Consider the following 17,658-nt stretch of genomic DNA (forward strand, 5'->3'; position numbering starts at 1 on the left):
AAAGCTTTTCATAGCAGCAATGAAAGCTTTTTGCACTGAACAGCTGGAACCAAAGTCAAAGCACAACCTGGCAGTTTTCTTGACTGAACAGAGATGCCATTGAATCCGAGAGTCACAGGCAAAAAGCCCATATTGACACAGGTTTGAGACAGTGGTTCAAGATATTAAGAGAGTCAGAACTGCAATTTGCAGGATGTACAAGAAGAATATTTTGAACCTTATCCTTCTGCTACAGCTGGCATCCAGGGATTATCTCCCTTACTTCTCTCCTTTAAATAATTCTTTCTATAGCACCTATCAAAGCCACCATCTTCCCAGCAGGAGCAGCCAGGACTTGCTGTCAGCTCTCCCCAGATGCTCAGATTAGCTAGCTCTCTTCTCCGTGTGGGAACTCTCAGATCCCACAACTTAGAGCAGCAAGGATTTGGATCTGAGATTCAAGTTTCCATGAGGGGATTTCTGGTATTATAGCAGATCTGGTTCCAGACACAGCCACTGTGAACTATGTGACAGGATATGAATCCTCTTCTATATATTCCTGCTGTGTGATCTCACTCTTCATTTCTTCACATCCCCCTTTTCTCTATAGTATTGCAACACTTCATTGATTCAACACAATCGACAAGAGAGCATGAAGGCAGAGGCAGACTCTCAGACTGGAACAGCTGATTTTCTTGATCGCATCATGTCCCAAAGAGAGGTAAGGAATCACAAGAAAAGAGACTGCTTATTCTCAACAGCAAACAACTCCACACCGGAGAAGAAAGCACAACCCTGCTGACTGTGAGAAAAAGGCAGCAGTGGGATTTTGAATATATTTCACACTCCTTGATGGATCATGCCTGAAGATTTTGTGGGAAAATGGAGCACAGAGGAAACCACGCTTCAAAGCCTATCACTATACTCACAGGGCCTGTGAAAACTTTATAAATACGATCCCCTGCTATACTGTCCAAAGCCCACATGCAGACCTGCTGACACAACCAATTCCTCAATGGCCACACTCCACAACTACTACGCCCCACTCCCATTAAGCTTTGGAATAAGCTCCTGTCAGTCATGCCAAAGTGGGCTTAATGACAGATGGACAAGGATGACTAGCGGGGACTGAAAAAGATGGTCAAAAGTCATTGACCCTGTGACCAAGCTCTGAACAAGGACTGCTAGACATAATAGCCACCCACTTCACAGCCAACGACTATTCTGAGTACCCACCCGTGAGATGACAAATCTTGGGCTATTCCACTCAAACACACTTGTCTGCCACACTAGTCCTTGGACACAGGAGCACAATATTGCAAAGTTTCCTCTTCCCATATCTCAACTGCTGTCCTGCCTCAAAACGCAGCAGCAAAAACAAGCTCCTGAGGAACTGACAACTGCTGCCTGCTGATCAGCAGGAGAAGGTGCTCAGGCCAGCGAGGCTCAGCAGTTGCTCTGGTCCCCAGAGCTTACATTTCCCAAGCGTGAAACATTTGACTGAACAACACAAAAAGGGGTGCAGGAAGCAAGACCACGAGCTACCTTAAATCCATGAGCTCTTTTCTTCTTCCAGATTGCTCACACCTAATAGCATATCTTTTATCTCATCCTAAAATAAGAGAACATGCATTAAAGGATTAGGCTATTAACTTCCGAAAGCTGGGCCCTTTCCATAGCCCTCTCTTGCAACAAGGGGTTTGCTTCCATTTCTCAAAAGCAAAGAAGGAAATCTATACTTGGACAGAGAAGGCATATCCCAAAGGACAATCCCTAAGAACAAGGCTGGTCTCTTTTCTCAGTTGCTGCAGTGCCACCCTTGTTGAGTCTCTCCAACGAAGCTGATTATAGTGGTAAGCGCAAGTCAGCCCCTCAAACAATTTAGGCAAGCCAGAGTCCTCAAGTGGAAATAAGCAGTTTCATGAGCAGCAGAACTGAAGTCACTTGGATTCCTCCAGATTTGCGTCTCAAAGTTCTTCTGTGACCAAACTGATGTCTAATAAAGGGTGAGTCAATACCATCTCCCCCCTGCACAAGCACCACTGGGGTCCCTTCCCTCCACCTAATTGCCTGCTTTCACAAGATATACAGGAACTTATTACTTCAGAGCCTTTGTGCCTTCTGAGGAACATCACCGCAACTCGCCAGCAGGTTCAGAGCAAGCAGAGAGTGGGACAGAAACCAGGCTCACAGACGCACGACATGGTTACGTGAGTCCCGTTTCCTTAATCAGGGTAAGACTCCAGACGTGGCTAGGGGGGAGCCATGCATTCAGGGGAAGTGCTGGCACATGAAACCCAGAACAGCGTTACCTGTGGCACCTGAGCAGGCTCTGCCCTGCTCTCCAGGGGCTGCTCTGTATATGGCAAAGCTCCTGACCTTCCAACATCTGTTCAGTTTTTATACAAAAGCAAGTCAGGGCCCTGTAAGGCAGTACAACGTCTTTGTTGACATTTCAGTCTCTGGGAGAGAAGCTCTCCTTTGGCTTTGTGTCAGCCACCTTTGGCTATGTCAGAAAATAGTGCATAGCCTGTTCTCTCAAGCAAAGCCGTTTGCCTGTGCAAAGGTTCCCAGCAAACAGACAGGAGGCGGCAGCTGGAGAAAGGAGACCTGGGATCACTGCACACAATCTCACCTTTTATTATTTATCCACATTTACTGAACACAGCCTGGCTCTAATCCATCAGTGCAAGAAACCTCCTAATATGCCTACATGATTGGAGACTTTCCTGCATTTTATGGGGCTCTACTGCAGCAAATGTCAAGGCTCAGCAAAACAAGAAGGCGCTAGGAACTACCTCACACAGCCTGGGATCTCTCTTGCTCATCTCCCAACCAGCATACATTTGATACTGCATCAAACAAGGAACTTGAGAGCATTCTGTTGTCTCAAGTCCATGCTATAGCTTTGTGCGTACATAACCCCCCCCCCATCAGCACAAGCTAGAACAAAGTATGACTTTCACATTTAATAGCTTCCAAAATGCTTGTTCTTCTTCAACAAAGTGGCACCCCACATGCCTCAGATGTTTGGTAAAGGCTGGAAAGAGGGAAATTCATTAGAACATTACACCCTGTCTGTCCTCAGCAACGAACCTGCTTCTGCGCTCCAGAGAGGTCAATCTGGAGTCCGTACAGATGCTTCAAGGTTGGCTCTTGCAGAACAGTCACTGGTGCAGTACAAGCTCTCCACAAAAATTTCTCTAGTGCACTCCAGCCCTATCACAGTACCCTCATCATGTCAGGTCAAGGTACACGCCGCTGGGAAGAATCCTACCTGGATCACAGTGTCTGATATATTTTTCAATGGCTGTCTACTTCTACAAGACTTGAGAAGATTTCCTCAGCCTCAGGATACTCCTGGACACACTTAGGCTTGGTACTAAAAGACGAAATACAACTTTGATGTGCACAGGAAGTTAAACAGTACTGCCAACATCCGAGGGCCCAGAAATATTATGGAGCTTGTTAAATGATGATAATCTGAAGAAGGCCACCTTCAGCACCACTGAAGACAAAAGCTCTCAACTGTTTCTGCTGATATAATCTGAGGGAACCTCTTGTATTCAAACTCAGCAATTGGTGTACACCTGAATCCATGAGAAGATACAGTAGTTGTGTCAGAGAGCCCGGAGGGTCGTTAGAAGTACCCATATAATTTACTGACATACTGTGTTTAGCTGCAGCCAGTGCCTCAAAAGAAGTATACATTTTCTCCTTTCTTCCACCCAGGAAAAGGAATCAACAGAAGTGCTTAAACATGGGATTAAGATGGCATTGAGATGGGACGGACAAAGAAACAGTCATTCAGTCTTCTTTCCAATTCCTTTGGAGAGATCAACAAGTCTCCATTTCATATCTATAACCAGAAATTCTCCTATTCTGTCAAAGAACTTCTTTCACAAAGTTATCAAGTACATAATTGAAACAGAGTATATTACTTGCCCTGCTGCCTCACACAGAAGATAAAAACCTCAATTCTTCAATATTTAGAAACTTTCTGTTTTTTTTTTAATCTTATGCCAATATACTCCTCTAAATTACACAGCTCTTCCTGAAGTTTATAACACAAAGATGCATTTACTTATACTTTTCTTCTGAACCTCTCTCTGATCCTGAAGCATGCAGACAATCACTTTGCCAACCATAGTTTCAACCCTTGATCTAAAGGCTTACAGTCCTATCAGCAAAGAGACTCTCGTAGAAGAGTGTCTTTTGAACAGCAGCAGTGCAAGGACCCTTCATGTAGCTGGGCACTGCCTGTCTGATCCCCTAACAGGCAGCCATACAGAACCCACAGCTCAGTTCAGTCCAGTATCACTTACCTATTTGCACAACAGGCAAGAGATCGCTACTCAGAAAAACCTCAAGAACAGAAAGAAGGTGCTGTTAATATAACATCTAAAGAGGAAAGGTGTATCCTAGACAGAAACTTAATTGCTTAACTAGCTGGGCTGGGGCACCGCACAGTACTAAAGAAGAGAATAAACTCAGAACAACTGTCAGTCATGACAGTCAGAACAACTGTCAGTCATGGGTAGGAAACATCATTCAGAAAATAAGACAAATGTAAAAGTTTTACAGCAGTCTGGTCTGAATGAAAGGGGAAAAAATGTTGCAGCTGCTACCATCTCACAAATTTTTAAGCTTGCTTTTTGTTCAGTTATCTGATTTCCTGAGGATATATATTGTGAATGAAACTGCAAACAAGCAGAAAGGAAATTCGAAGATCGAGGAGTCTGTACAGGTGCAGGTAACTGTAATGGGAAGGTACCATCCCAGACCTGGCAGAAGGACACTGCCATCTGCCAAAGACTTGCATGACCTGGATGAGTGGGTGCTCCCTTCAGTTTTTGAGACAGTGTCCACAGCATATAAATCACCAGAACACTTGGAATCACCCTCACTGGCAAACTCAAAGAGGAATCCAGGGAACAAGTAAATGAAGAAAAACATTCTCCATTTCCATATGAAACACTTAGGTCAGGATTGAAGAACACACTCCACAGAGAGGAAGCTGGAATGATCACTGTGCGTACTTCAACCTGTTCAGGAGTTAAAAAAATAAATTATTCTCATGATCTTCTTTCACCGATGTTAAAATTCATTCTGAGAAGGGAACTAGGTACCTGCAAAGACAAAAACACTGCAGATGTAGTGGTGATTGTTCAGAGCTCCCAGTCCCCCAATAAAAGAACTGTGTAATAATGCTTTACTAATAGACCAAACCAAGTAACCCTTAGCTTTCCGTTACACAGCTCAGTGAAGTAACCCAACAGATGATCTGCTCAGAAAAATAAACTCAGTCCTTGTGGGCAGCAAACGTGGACTGATAAACTGAGTGGGAGAGAATGCAGAGGCAGATGGGTAGAGGTAATCAGAAATGACAGAAAGATAAGCAGGCAGAGGGCAAGCAGAGAGCTTGAAGGACAGAGGCAGAAGAACTGAGATTTTACACTGTACAGATACTTGAAAAGTTAAATCAACAGCTTTCCAATAGCATTATTTTAAAAATCATTCCCCCTAATATATGCAGGGAACCAGCTGTTTGCAAAATGACCTTTAAACCCTACCTACCATACCTTATTAGACTAATTCAGAGCTGGAGGTTGGCTGATCCTGAAATCCATTTATACAGGACAAACAGGCATTCAGCAGGGACAAAGAGCAAACACATTGTCAAAATAATTTTGTCTGCATTTCTGGATGCACACTCAGGCTTAACACAGTAGAGCAGCGCGCTTCTCCAACTTCAGAAACAACAAGATACACGAGACGTTGCAGCACCATCCTAACTCAAGGCTTCACTACTTGCTTCCCTCACGTTACAAAGGTAACAAACTCTAACTATTACAAGTGTTGGCTTTCTGGACAGCTTCTGTAAATGCAGAGGTCTTTAAGAGCCTTTCACCAACTCCTAAAGGCCTCCAAAGTCCTCTAACCAAAAAAGATCTTATAACCAAAAGAAAGTTTCTTGCCAACAGATGAAAGATCAGCAGCAGAGCTAACTCTAGCACTATATTCAGATCACTGTAACACACTGTCTTCAACATGTCTTGTTCCTATATTTGAAGCACCGGCATCCAGAAAGGTTACTTAAACTGGCTTGAGAAGGTCTAGCTAGGACTGATACCTTTAAATCACTTTGGAAGCATCACAAGTATACTAGGAAATATTGGGCAGACGGACAGTGTCACAGGGGGGTGAGAACCACAAACAATTAACACAGGCATGATGCAGAAAGAAATCTCCCCACAAAGTTCAGGTTTGGTAACAGATGACTGCTCCACAGTCTTGGACAGAGAGGCTCTGCGGAGAGAACAAACGCTAGCAAGCAGCATCAGGGCAACTTCCCCAAGCCTCCTCCTCCACCATGCCATAGCTCTGACAAGAAAAGGATCGGCTTCCTACTAATAGGAGGGCTCGTCCATCATTCATTAACGTCCCAAGTTCTCTTTGGCACTGCAAAGAAGGGCTAGGTAGCTTGCTTGCTTGGTAGCAACTCTTCCACTGGATTGGGACCAACGCCAGCAGAATAACCCCTGTACATGCTATCTACACAGACACATTCAGCTGATTGGTGAAGGCTTTAAATCCTATTAGTCCTCAAGGTATTCAGCCCCAAGACCTGCTAACAGAAACAGCTGATGGATGGTGTGCGGAAACTGCAGACTGCATGCAGCAGGAAACCATCCTGCACAGGCTACGACCAACAAGGAGCATAACAAATCTTTGGCTTCCTAGTTTGTCATGAAGACTTTGGCATCACTGATATAATTTCCCAAGTTATAGCCAAGTTGTCAGAGAATGGATCTAACATTAGCACGGAAGTTATGGAAGCCAGGGCTATTTTGGAACTTCTTGGTAGTCTGAAGGCATTTGACCACTGACCTTGTGCTTCTAACCAGCAGTTGCTATCGACAGCAATTTTTGTGGATCTGTTTCAATCTAACTTCTGCAGCAAAACACATAGTTTAAAAATTGGAAATCAACTTCTTTCTGTCCAAGACTGCTTGGTCATCAGTCTCTTGGAATTAATCTGAGTAAGAATTTCCACTTCCAACGTGCCAACACAATGCTACAAATCTTTTGTGAAAAAATTTGGCATTAAAACAGCATGATGTATCACAACACTCTCTCACCCCCAAGCAACTATTTCCCATACTAGATAAGCCCGACTGAATACAGGCTACAGTTCTCAGGAAAACGCTGCCTAACACACCATACAGAGAGCACAGAATTAGGGAAACCTGTTAGATACAGTAGATCCATGGAGGTTCCACTAATTTAAGCCAAAAGAGAAATAATTTTTAAAAAGAGAGAGAGAACAATACATCGGAGAAACACGTTCCTTCCTTTGCTGATAGTGCTTGGCCCTGCTTTGCTTGAGATTTTGATACCCAACTTCAAATGACCCTTTTCAGATTCACCCACTCAAAGACTGCATCACAGCATCAAGTCAGCTATGACTTCTCGTTCCTGACTGGCTAGCTCTTATAGTATTTTTAGTATAGAAAAATTTTTAGACTACTTTTAAACGAGTTCAGGCAAACTAAGTTTTAAAACGAGAAGAACTGTAGCACAGACCACATTTGAGAAGTAACAAAATACCAAATAGTTCAACTTCAGAAACTGTAATGGTATTCTGACTTCTTTCCCTCTTTTAACAAAGTTTCCTTCAAAACCATCTGTGAAACAGGCATATTTAGGTTAACTTTATCTGTAAGTATATCTGAGATCAGAACCATCAAGCGAGAAATTAGACCCAAAGGCAATTCTGCCTCACTGTAACAATGTCAAAAAAAACCAAACAAAAACCAGAGAACCAAAAATCAAGGGATTTGTTGACTGTTCAGGGACTGTTCGTTGGACTGTTAGACAACAGACTGTTTTTGAGAAGAGAAATGGGGTCAGAAGTCCTCCTTCCAGACCAGGCAATGGATACGAGAACTTGAGAGGAAAAGATGATGCAGGGTGTGGACTAAGTATCTCTGGAAAAGCAGCCTTGAAGGACAGACAAGTGAGCAGAAAAGTTTTAAGCTTATTTAGGCTCTTGTTTTCTTCGAAAGTTACAAACTCCAGGAGGTGCCACGTTTGGGCATTATGTGGACTGCAAAGAGCTAGACAGAGAGAAGTACTTGTTCCCGCGGGTTAGTAAGTGCTGACGACACGCCAGGCTGTGGGGAACATCAGGGCTTCGTGAAGTGCTGAGACACAGAGCAAATAAAGAACTTATGTCTCCAGTTTCGTAAATCCCAGGCTCAGGCAGCAGCCATTTCCATTTTAAGTAGGCCAGCATTTTACTCTGGTACATGCCTCATATATTAAGATGGCAGTTTATGTCTTTTCAGGCAGCTCTGTATTTTTAGTTTATCCATTGATGAACTCTTGAGGATATGAAGTGTTGTATATGGACCCAAGACTCACCAGAACCAAGAACTACTGCCGTAAAAATCAAAACAATAACTGTTTCCATCCTTTATAATTAGAAACAAAATATGGATCCTTTTCACCTTTGCAAATAACAGGTCAGGGTATGCTTGGGTACAGCTAATCCACTGGTGCTCTCCTCTGTGTTTACGACTAAACAAACAGCAGCTGCCTGCAGCTTGCGGCCTCTCCACCGACTCCCTTGTGGGGGCCATTTATTGAGTCATAAACTCCTCTGATAGTGTTATCACCACAGCATTTGCACAAATAAAGGCTGGAAGAGAGAAAGATTAAAAAAAGAGAATTGACTTTACAGAGAAGGCAAGAAAAACACTTTACAGATATGTTTGCTTTGAGCAAGGACCGACCGACGAAAGGCAGGGCAGGCATACACCTGGCTGAGGATGGCTGGGCGTATCATCCTCCAGATATGAAACACACAGATTTATCTGAAACCACAAAGCTGAATTTCAGAAAGCTCAAACAACCCTAAAGCCTTCCAAGTTAGATATATTGCATTTCAAGTAGCATACCATGTGATATATTTATATCTCCTCGATGAGACTTCAACAGCTAAGATCTACCTCTGCAGAATCCCAGGGGAGGAGAAATCCTGGCGTTTCTCAAATACAGATAGGGACCTCACTATACCTGGCCAAAACTTCCTTCCCCCAGTCACGCACACATACTCTCTACCCCAATAAGTACATAAACCTATAAAGCATTTTGCAGTCCATCAGAATGGAAACATCTCTTTAACAAAAGCCTAATGATCCAGAATGATCAGATACCCGCAGTGCAGCCCGTGGCATCCAATGCAACCTGAAGCCGTTTCTCTTCAGCAGAGAGAGATTCAGGTTGCGGAAACGACAGCGCCCAGCAGGCCACGCTTCAGCAGGATCCAAAATGCTTGAGCGAAACTGCTCCATCAGGACGGGACACTGCACGACTACCTGCGGCATCTTCTCAGCAATCTAGGTCACTGCCCCCAGGTTAGAGACAAACTTCTAGCAGAGTTGCAATGCTTTGCTGTGTGTGCCAAACGGGACCTGGGCTTTCACAGGGATCGCTTGGAAAAGTAGGAGCAGTAAATTGACCACATTCCTTCTTATTACAGTCAAGGGCAAAGAAAAATGCAGCTGACTCAAGGTTATGTTAAAAGTCTACCTCCACTGGAATCTGGTCAATCAGTGTTTTGCAAGGGCTTGTTTGCGTGGCAGAGTGACTCACAGTATACGAGTGTGAATTTTCCCTGCATTTCCATTACAAACCGAGAACGTTCATATACAGAGAAGTCGCTGTACCATAAACTCACTCACCAGTTTATTGCATTGTAATTTCCTTATGTAGACAAGCCCTAAAGCCTTGATAGAAGTAGGTTTACCTTTGTTATGAATAGCAGACTCTGAGAACCTGGACGCAGAATAGGGAGAAAGAGTGCAGAATTATGAATGGCTCCTAGCTCAATGTATACAGCTCCTATTGACAAGGGAATACATGTGTCTGAGTATGCAGCTCTTTATAGCTTGGCTTGGCCAGGAGCTAGAGCGCAAAAATTTCACCTTGGTCCTCCTGTGAAAGACAGGCACCTAGAGACAGGAAGAAAACGCTTGGAAAGAAAGGGATACATGCTCTTCACTAACAGACCTTTTTCTGCACACAGTCGCAAGAAGCAGGTTCTGTTTGAAATCTCAAATCACGTTAATATATGGTCACCAGAGGCCACATTTGTCAAGTGGCAGCTGGTCAGAGATTCCCTGGCATAACCACCAATTACGTAACAAATTAACCAACTAACATTTGAAGGAAAATTCGGATTTGCCTAGTGGTGTGAACAGGACATAAGGGAAGCAGAGTGGGTCACAAAATATTCTGAAAAGCTTGCATGTCCGTGCATATTTGCAGGGGGAGGGAAGCAATTCAGTAATAGGACTCAGACTTAAAAAAAAAAAAATCATTTGTTTTTCCCTTCCATCTGGACTCAAAGTAAGAAATTACACAGATTTCCACTGCCCACTCTCCTTTTCCTTCCACACCCTCTTCTCATTGGCACAAGATAAAACCTTGGGGAAACAGCAGCAGCAATTTTCAATTCTCATTATCTAACGGCAGCAGTAGCTCTTGGTGAAACTTGCGGTCAATAAACTACAGGCAATTTTAAAAGACACAATGGGAACTGCCCCTCCCACAGCTGTCCCATTATCCCAGCTTTTATTAGATTTAAAGCCAGCAATTTTTATGCTGTAGCTGAAGTTCTGCAGAGCCATGAAAACAGACCACCAGAAAAGATAAAACACTCCTAAATTAAACAGGAGACATTACAGTAACATACTCTAAAGTCAGAGAGCTTCCACATAAGCAAAGCACGGGACACAGCAAGCAACCCAGAGCCTAAGTGGGCTGACGCCGCTGCAGCGAGCCAATAGCGACGCAACCAAAACTTAACATTCAGGATAGTATAAACGGCAAAGTTAGCGAGCAGGTTAGGCAGGGCAAGTTGAAAGCATACTAGCTACAAAGGCGGACAATCAGAGCAGGATCCTGCTCCCATAACTCTATGAACATCCCACTTCAGGCATTAACTTTGGAGTTCACGGTCTGGATGTGTCTCCCAAGCAGCAGGGAGAAATACTCACTTGTGGATGGCAATTCAGCTGACCTGTTTCACATGACTGTTTTAGAATCAGATGCGCCATGCTCTAGCGGTGCCTATTTCTCTCCCTTGACTACAAAAGAAGCCCTGATGGCTAGAAAACATACAAAACAGGTAATGTCAGTTATATCCCTATGATGTACTACAATAAAGTAGCCTGTTCCAGTAAGAGGGTCTGTACAGGAAATGAGTAGAAATTTCCAAATTCATTAAGTGATTACCTGATATATTTGTCCACAGGGCAGAAGTAACTGAGGGTGCATCTCAGCTCCCGGCTCAGAGATGAGCACAGCAACAGGCAAAGGGAAATGGGTGCCCAAAGGAACAGTCTCAAACCAACACGGTAAGGGGGAAGATGCAAAGAATTATTCTCATCCACTGTAAGCTGTAATTTTCAGTCTAGAAATCTAGAGCTTGCTTTCTCTGCGTCTAATGTATACCATGCCCTGGAGACATTTTTACCAGCCATCAAAAGGAACTCGCAGAGAACCAGATGCTTCATTAAAGAATATTCACCAAGCCTTATAAAATCTTTAGTAAAAAGCAGAAGAACAAATCACCAGCGTGCAAGTGAGCTGAAGTCACACATCCAGCTTTGATTACAACCTCCTGTACTGGAAAACAAATTGTGTTTAAAAAAAAAAGGAAAACAACACCCAAGAAATCAAGAGATTCTGGCCTCTCTTTCCCACATTCCTCCAACCTGAATTTCCTGAATGAGGAATGCGTGAGACAAAGCCATTTGGTACAAGATGCTAATTTAAACTTAAAGAAAAATAACAGCTTAAAAGGGGAAGGGAGGAGGGAATTTTAATGCTTCATGAAAAAACACAACAGCTTGTGATCGCTACATATATCTCAGGAGTCAGAGGACTCAGTAAGAGCAGCGAGGCAAACTGTCAGGGCTTGAGCTGTCCTGGGACAAAGGAAACTACAGAAGATGTACTGCCTTACACAAGTTTTATTTGAATTTGTACTTGCAGAACCCTCTAGCACCTATATCTAGCTGCAAGCTTTAGTTACCTATTCCTTAGTCTCTCTCGACCCTTCTTAAAACATAGCAAAGAGATTTTCTGCCACATTGTCATCATCCACAGCGAATCAATGTCCTATGCACTGCTGCTTTCAGGAAGTTTCTATAACAGTGGTGAAAAAAATTTCTGAAGTTCACTGAACGCTCTGGGAACCAAGACGACCCCCAGTTTTTGGTTCATAAAGAAAATCTACCAAAACCCCCCACCACCACATAAATCTGAAAAGATCCAAGTTAACAGGATCTTTCACTGCCCTCTGCTGTTACCAGTCATTTAGCTTCCAATTTACTCTTTAATAATGTCGGGCTGGGGCTCAGGGCTGGCAGCGTCCCAGCCCCTTTCTCAAGCGGGTTGGAGCCGCAGCTTGCAAATATGCTGAAGTTTAATGCAATCTGTCTTCTTTGGTAATCACATTCCGCCCGCACTGCATGCAATAAAGATGTATTGGTAAATGCATTTGCTAAAGATATACTCCACTGAAAAGGCTACAAGCCTGACTTACAGGAGGCAAGGAGGAAGCATCAGGTAACGGAGGCTGGCAATAGATGTGCCAATGCTCTGCGCGCAGCAACGCAGGGCACGGATTGTGCAGCAGCAGCACAGGCACCGCTTTACTTTAAAGCTGAGAAAGAAAAAGAAACCACACGTTTTGGGAGCAGGGGACTTTAAAGATATCAGAGAAAAGCCCTTTCCCTGGCAGCTTTAACCTTGCTGATTTGCAGACATACAAAGACCTTCTTTGTAAACAGGAAGGAAAAAAATTCCACTAGGACTAGCAACAACATTTGGTCTAATATATCCTGACAATTTTCCCATCTCCTTCTGTCGGGCTTCTTCTGGGAGCCGGCTGGCAGCTTGTTTCATGTTATACTTAAATCAGGCATACAGCTTCCCCTCACAATGCTAATGCGACAGAGAAAGACTGCTTCTATGAAATCTCCACCTCTCCCCCACCCTTTGCATTAGCAATCCCATGAGAGGAGTCTCAGTTTTCTATTCCCAGAAGGCTCCATCCTTTTCCGCAAATCCACCTTACTACAGTCTCAGCACCTTTCGGAGAATTTTCTACCCCCCCCAAAAAAAGAAAAGCCTGCCCTTGAGGGACACCTGACCCACTGAATTCTCCCGTGGGGAACAGAATCCTTTACACTCCAGACATCGCAAGCAGCAGCTTATTTATGTCTTACCACTCACTTTTCCCAAGACCATATCCTAGTTGTAAGGTCCAAATACTTCATTTTTCCTCTCTCCTTCACTTGTTTCAATAGCCAGAAATCCTTCCAAGGTACTGAGCAGCCACTGTCCTAAGGCATCAACAGAATCTACTAGGGCTCTGCACCTCAGAAGGAAGAGCCATAAGACTTGCTGGCCCCCTGCACAAGATGAACAGTTTTTAGGAGTGTGCAATTTTCTTAACAGGCAGCAGCTTGGCCCAGTAAAGAAGCTTTCCTCATGCAGCAATGAAAGGAAGAAAGGCCTCCAACTGCGAAGTCCCACAATGGGAGGATGTTCAGAGTCTGTTCAAAATGTTGACGTTGGCAAAATGGATTTGCCTACTGTTTGCAAAACACAGCATCCAAGAAGGCAAAACTTGGGAAAATTATTGTGACTGACTTTGAAACCTAGGAGCATCAGTGCTACTTTTTTGGTGGCAGCTCAGTGTAACAGGACCCACCGACAGGAGTGAAGCTGGGACACACCACAGTGTGACGGGGAAATGTGGAATGAATGTGGGAAAATGGATCCCAAAGACAAATTGTCTGCTATGAACACTGCAATTTGACTAACAGATACCACAGCTCTCAGAAACACTTCCCAGAAGAAAACACCATGCAAAACAAGACAGCAAAGACAGCAAAGCCAGCAAGTACAACAGGGAGGCTTTTGTTACCTTCTGAGCTGCACTAACACAGCGCTGATACTCCTTAGCCAGCTCCGAGCATTTGAGCACTTCACGTTTGTTTTCTTGGTAGCACTTCAGAATTTCAGACTGCAGGCTTGCACAGACAGGATCAGTGTTCCTCCTCCTGCAGGGAAAACAAGCACAGAAAGATATGTGAAGAGGAGTTTTCACCCACTTACTACCATTTTACCAGTGACACATATACTAATCCTGTGTTGGAGTCACCTAGCCCTAAAAAACAGACAAACTGGTGGGAGTAGCAATCACCAAAGTAGGTCAAATGACCAACAGTGTCTTTCAGCTGAAAAATCCAGAGTACTTAGCAGAAAGAAGGAACACTTTCTTTCTAGGTTGGTGTGGAAGGCTGTTTTACCCTTAGATGAAACATCATCTCTCCTCTGCAGTCAGGAAAAAAAACCCACCTCAATTCCAAGAGGTTCAACGATTTCCCCAAATCACATTGGAAATCTTTGGCAGAACTCAGGAATCCTGCCTGGGGCTGCGCTGGATCTGTAACAGTCTGACAAGGAACTGAACGGACTTGTTGAATAAGCCACCTCAATCTATTGAATTCTCATCTATTTAAACACTTCAAAAAAATCCAACATGGTTGGAAGCACTGCAATTCTCCTAGTGACTAGAAAAAAACAGAATAATAACAAGACTAGATATCTTTTTCTTTGTATTTCTGAAGCAATTAGTACTCATACCCCATAAGTGGCATTGACAGCTACCCAAGAACAATTAGGGATGATGTTCTTACATTCTAATGTGCGTGTGTACATATGGCACATCATCAGCAACAGTACCAATAAAGGGGAAGGTCGTTGTAAAACAATGCCAGCAACAATGGCACAAACACAGTAACGACAGTGTCATCAGCTGCACAGACAGGCAGACACAAATTGCAGGAATTTGCAGCACAATTGCCATGGTCTATTTTACCAGAGAACAAGAGAACATATGCTTAGGTGTAGCAATCCTCAGATGCCACCTCCTAAACCATAAATCCATTTAATTCCTTGCATTTTCTGCCCCAATATGCTTAGAGAGATCTGTGCCCAAATATCAAACGCACCTCTTCTTTCCAAAGCACTTGATGCTACAGGCAGGCATTAATGTCACGCTATGATGAATTCATTTCCACATAACAACAACAGGCACTCATTCAGCAACAGGGCTTCAATAACCAGGCAGGAAGAAAACATGACCTGATCCTGGGCATGTCTCATTCTCTCAGGTGGAACAGATTTCTAAGAAACATGAAATCTTAAACCAAGATCTTCCAAAAGCTTTGAGAGCTCACATATGAGTTTCCAAATCATGCTCATTTTTGTAAGGTGCTCAGGAAGGCAAGTGGAAGGGCCAAAAGAAGAGAAAAAAAAATTCTGTCCGTTCCATATCAGCAACCTGGTTGCTCCCTCAAAACAGTTCGGTTGAGACATACTCCATTTCCCTCAGTCCTACTGCCAATGTGCACAGACAGTCTAAGAATTTATCAGTAACAGTATGACAGCCACACTCTAATAAAACACTGAGGTTTGGTTCAGAAACCACCAAAGATACTACAGAGACTTCTCTTTCCACCTCTTCACTAATCTTACAGCTTTTAGAAAAAACTTATTCCATGCACAGTCGCTAGAGGCTAGTGTGCATTTCTAATTTCTATGTTCTATAGCAAATCACCTTTAAAGCCTCTAAAAATCCATGTTCTAAGAAATCTTCAAATTTTGGAATAGAAAAGAACCCAGGGAGAGCTTCAGAAACTCATAATGTTGGCATTTTGCTTTGTCACTAACTTTAATATCACTCTAATCAAATCAGCGAGACTGTGGAAACGATACCAAACAATACCAGGTCAGGAAATACCACCAAATCCCTCAATTCATTGAAAAAGTTAAGACTTTTAAAATTAGGTTTCTTAAACTCAGCCATGTTAAACTGAAGGGCATTTTGTAATTTTCACGCAGAGAGCTGGAAGAGCAAAAAGGTACAGCATGCCACAAAACAGTCTGTATTCATCTGAACTGAACAATAGGGTACAAACATCTCAGAAATATTTAGAAGAATGCTTGAGGTTGCCATGTCAGCATGGAGAACTATAGGAATTGCACCTTTTTTTGGGTCTATTCCTTCACTGTCCCTCCTATGGCATCAGTCTTCATTGCCTAGAGTAAATATAAAGCTAGGACCCATCTGTGGGCTCAGACAGTAGTGCAGAGTCCGTGCTCCTCTTCTTTAGGAGACACTTCGGTGCTCAGCCCACAGCGCAGAGGGCTGTTTAAAAGCCACGCAGTGGTGAGCGAGAAGCCACAGAGCGAGTGCTGCTGCCTAAAGCCAACCAGAGGCAAGGGATCAACCAGCACAGAATGGCACACATTGCCCAGCGAGTACCTAAATCTGTGTTCATACATGCCACTTCCCACAACACAGAGGGGATTTATCGGGTAGCAGGTACCAAGAATCATAACAAGAATATTCTCCTTTATTTCTTCAAAATAAAATCGCAAACTGTGGCTATGCATCAATTGCACCAGCTTCTCCAAACAGATTTAGAGAAACTAATCAACATAACGCAAAGTTGGTTAAGGTAATTATCAAAACAAATAACACAAACCAATCTATTAGTGCATTCACAAGTGAACCGGAAATTCAACAGAACCAGTTAAATCCCACTGAGAATGACATTTCATTTTGGAGCGGGAAGCTAGCGCTGCTCGGGAGATAACTGTCACTGTGCCCCACCATGCAGTGTGATCTATAAACAAAGGGACAAGAAATAAATGTGAGCTCACCATAAGGAAGCATGTCCTGCAGAGGCCAGGAGTACACAAGTCACCTACCTCCAGCAGAGTAGTTCTGGTACCCATCTGGACTGAAAAGGGGTATCTGGACTGCTTTGGTGAACAATTGCTTGAGGAGCTTTCCTCCCAGCACAGCAATCACTGCTCCTGTCCTATCTGACTCAAAGGGATGCCACGTTCCTGCTCACATTAAGTCTCTTAACTTCAGGTTGCAACATTTCCACACAAGTGGGAACTACAGCCCTATACATCAGTTGCACCTTACAGTTGTCTGGATTTACTTGCACAGAACTGAAAGGAAAAGGAATTAAACACGAAAAACCTGATGGAGACCAGCAGCGTCTAACTACAAACATACCTGTTGAGAGCAATGGCACATTGACTTCCAAAGGAGGTGGACCTTTGTCAACTATCTCCCTTCAACCTCAGCCCAGCTCAAGGCTGTTGGCACTAACTAACCATTAGAAAAATTCACCTTCTGGACACTCCGCTACACTGCTCTTGGTAGCCGTCTCATTGTTTGAGAGTTTTTATTATTATTTCTTAAACAACGAGGCAGAGGGAACGTGGTGGAGCAGGGATGAGGTTTGAATACATAAAGAGCAGAAGACTAGTATGCTTTGACCTTTCTTCTAAAATGGGTCACAGTTTTAAGCATAATATGCCACCACCAAATAAGGTAGACAATTAGCCTCTGCCTAAAATAAAACGTGTTGCAATTGCTACCGCTATTATCAAAACAGATGCAAGAGGCTCATTTATAGCAGCTAGGAAAAAGGCAAGAGAGAAAGGCTGGGCTGGGAGGGACTAGGACAATACCTGTGGACAGGGAAGCATGGGAGATGAGCTCTGACG

At 43.5% G+C, this 17,658-nt stretch overlaps 1 protein-coding gene across 3 annotated transcripts in view; it reads right to left on the reverse strand.

The window, feature by feature from the left end:
• Window positions 1-17,658, reverse strand: part of CHCHD6 (coiled-coil-helix-coiled-coil-helix domain containing 6) — a 118,618-nt gene that overhangs the window by 24,166 nt on the left and 76,794 nt on the right. For all 3 annotated transcript variants that reach the window (XM_072875807.1, XM_072875806.1, XM_072875808.1), the window contains exon 7: window positions 13,988-14,123. In XM_072875807.1, coding sequence (XP_072731908.1) covers window positions 13,988-14,123 — 136 coding nt within the window. The remainder of the gene's footprint in view (window positions 1-13,987; window positions 14,124-17,658) is intronic.

This window comes from Ciconia boyciana, chromosome 11, assembly GCF_034638445.1.
Source record: "Ciconia boyciana chromosome 11, ASM3463844v1, whole genome shotgun sequence".
NCBI lineage: Eukaryota > Metazoa > Chordata > Aves > Ciconiiformes > Ciconiidae > Ciconia > Ciconia boyciana.